This window comes from Branchiostoma floridae, chromosome 17 (assembly GCF_000003815.2).
Source record: "Branchiostoma floridae strain S238N-H82 chromosome 17, Bfl_VNyyK, whole genome shotgun sequence".
Lineage (NCBI taxonomy): Eukaryota > Metazoa > Chordata > Leptocardii > Amphioxiformes > Branchiostomatidae > Branchiostoma > Branchiostoma floridae.
In genome coordinates this window covers 12,432,247-12,434,734 of record NC_049995.1, presented here as the reverse complement: position 1 = coordinate 12,434,734, position 2,488 = coordinate 12,432,247, and the positions used below count along the sequence as shown (strand labels likewise).

General features: G+C 36.0%; 1 protein-coding gene across 1 annotated transcript in view; it reads right to left on the bottom strand.

The window, feature by feature from the left end:
- LOC118404558 overlaps positions 1–2,488 on the bottom strand; it is a gene marked incomplete in the record, with an annotated part of 19,922 nt that overhangs the window by 16,473 nt on the left and 961 nt on the right. Inside the window, 2 exon segments of the mRNA XM_035803713.1 lie at positions 761–961; positions 1,398–1,535. Of these exon segments, the coding sequence (XP_035659606.1) occupies positions 761–961; positions 1,398–1,535 (339 nt within the window).

The window sequence follows — 2,488 nt, the reverse complement described above, 5'->3', positions numbered from 1 at the left end:
GTGTTTTTGTCAAGACACTCCAAAGAGGATAACTGCAGAAAGGAACGACGGATTGCCTGCATTTTAGGCATGCGGGTAGCTTAGACAGAGATGTTCATAATGATATACATGTTATGCAAATGAGGACTTAATTTGCATAATTAATGAGGAAATTGTATAGTTCCATTGTTTTCAATAACTGGACCTCAATACATGTAACACATGTTAATTACGATAGGTGGAATATAAGCAGATACCAAATATGATAATGAGGAACTTATTTGCATAATTTATGTAAAAAATGCAAAACCGCTTTATGATTAATAATGGGAATTTTATAACTGTGACATGTGTACGTTAGTCAATGATGAACAACACTATGCATAAATTATGTTAATGTGTTAGTCAATTGCATTAAATTTACGAAAGCTCTAAATTTTCATGGAGGTATGAGGTCGCCGAACTCTAGTTTAAAAAGTATTCACAAGAATATCATAAATTTCTTGCTATAAGAATTATGTTTCCTTACAATATTAATGAAACCTTTTAGAGCATTAGACGTCTGGAACATATAACGTTACATCTAGTCTAATGCCTTAAGACTTAAGTTGATGCAATCTATGACACTTTTTATCAAAGACCCCTTTTCTCCAATTGCATGATGAAAATCTCGATAAGAGTGATGTCAGTTACTTCAATGTTTTGAAGTCAGAAGAGTCTTAATAACAGTTTACTGTAGATGGTATACAGTATATGCACATCACGTGACTCGCACACTTACGTCTGACTCGCAGAATGAACTGATCTCCCTCTAGTGGGTCCTCCTCCTGTGGTTGGCTACACCGGTACGTCCCAACAAAATGTGGGTCGGTTGAGTCCACAGAATCATCATCTCTGTTCAGGTTGGAGATCCTCAGATTGTTGCTATCCCGGAGAGACAGTCGTCCAGCTAACCTCGTGTAACGAATCTCTACGTCTTTTCCTGTTTGTATAAAAAAACATGACAATGTAAAAATGTTTGTGTTCTATCAAAATGTACCTTTTGGATTATTATGAAACTATGATACTAGTTTACAACAAATACATTTCATACTATGTAAATTCATCTATGAATATAATACTCAACACCTACTAACTGCAGACTCCATTTGCCACAATGGCAAACTTTTAAAAAGAAATTCGGATCTTTACATGTTTAATATATTTACACGTATGTCCGTATTATGTTGCTATGGTTCAATGTACGGTTGTACCTGAACTAAGAAATTAAATTCAATCTCAATGTATTGACTGCCCAGGAAGTAAACAATTGCAAAGTGCGGTGAGAACTGGATCTTTCATTGTATTTTTGGAGGCAATGTTTATACTTATAGGAAATGCAATAGGCAAGATATACAAACTAGATACATTATACATACCAGGCTCTTTGACAAGAAAGATGATGTTACTTCCTGTGCCTCTCTGAATAACTTGCCAATGGAGGTTGTTCGTCGGATCGTAGGCTGGAGCACAAGGGAGGTCCACATAGCCTCCCTCTTCACCAAACACTTCTGTACCTGTAAACAAAAATCATAAACATCATGCATCAACAAACAATTCTATACCTGAAAATAACATTAACAAGCACACATCAACAATTCTGTTCCTGTAAATACTAAATCATGAATAATAAACACACATCACCTACTAACCTGTACAATCAGGACTCGAAATACCACCTGCATATGCAGGTTAGTGCAAGTAAAATTGGAGCTGTGCAGGTATTTCTGGTGTCTACCTGCACCAAACCTGCAATGGTTCATGTGCATATTAAATGTCCTATGATGTAGGTGTATATGGATTGTTGTTAGCTGCATTGACTGTTACCACCTATGACGTATGTACTTAAAATTAGCAATGGTTCCTGAACAATTTTAGTATGATCCATTACTTCCTAAATTCAGATTGTTGCAGGTAAAAGTTGTCCGGTTCAGGTAATTTTCAATGTTACTTGTACCAATGCAGGTATGCAAAACAAAGTATTCCGAGCCCTGACAATGTAACGTTACATACAATGTATGTACAATAACAAATATGACACCAATAAACACTTCTGTAACTTGTCAATCACAATCAAAAGCACACATTAAAAAAACTCAGTCTGGACCTTTATAACACAGTGAAACCTGATTAAGCAACAGACTGAATCATGTCTACATGTAGTTAACCCCGCCCTGTTCTAAGCATCCACCTGTCCTATAATATAAGCGACCAAATCATTCCTCAGTCTAGAGTGGTTGCTGAATCCAGCTTTGACTGTACATGTACATCATCTCAATCTCAATAATCTCAATTAGAGTTTCATTAGCTCACACTCAGGATTTTTTTACATGATGGAAAGGCCAGCTAGAAAGAATTATTAATACCACCATGACAGAAAGTGTTAAGTGTCACCAAACACATACAACTCATACACATACAACTCAACAATACTACTACTACTAGTACTAGTAGTAGTACTGTCAGTCAG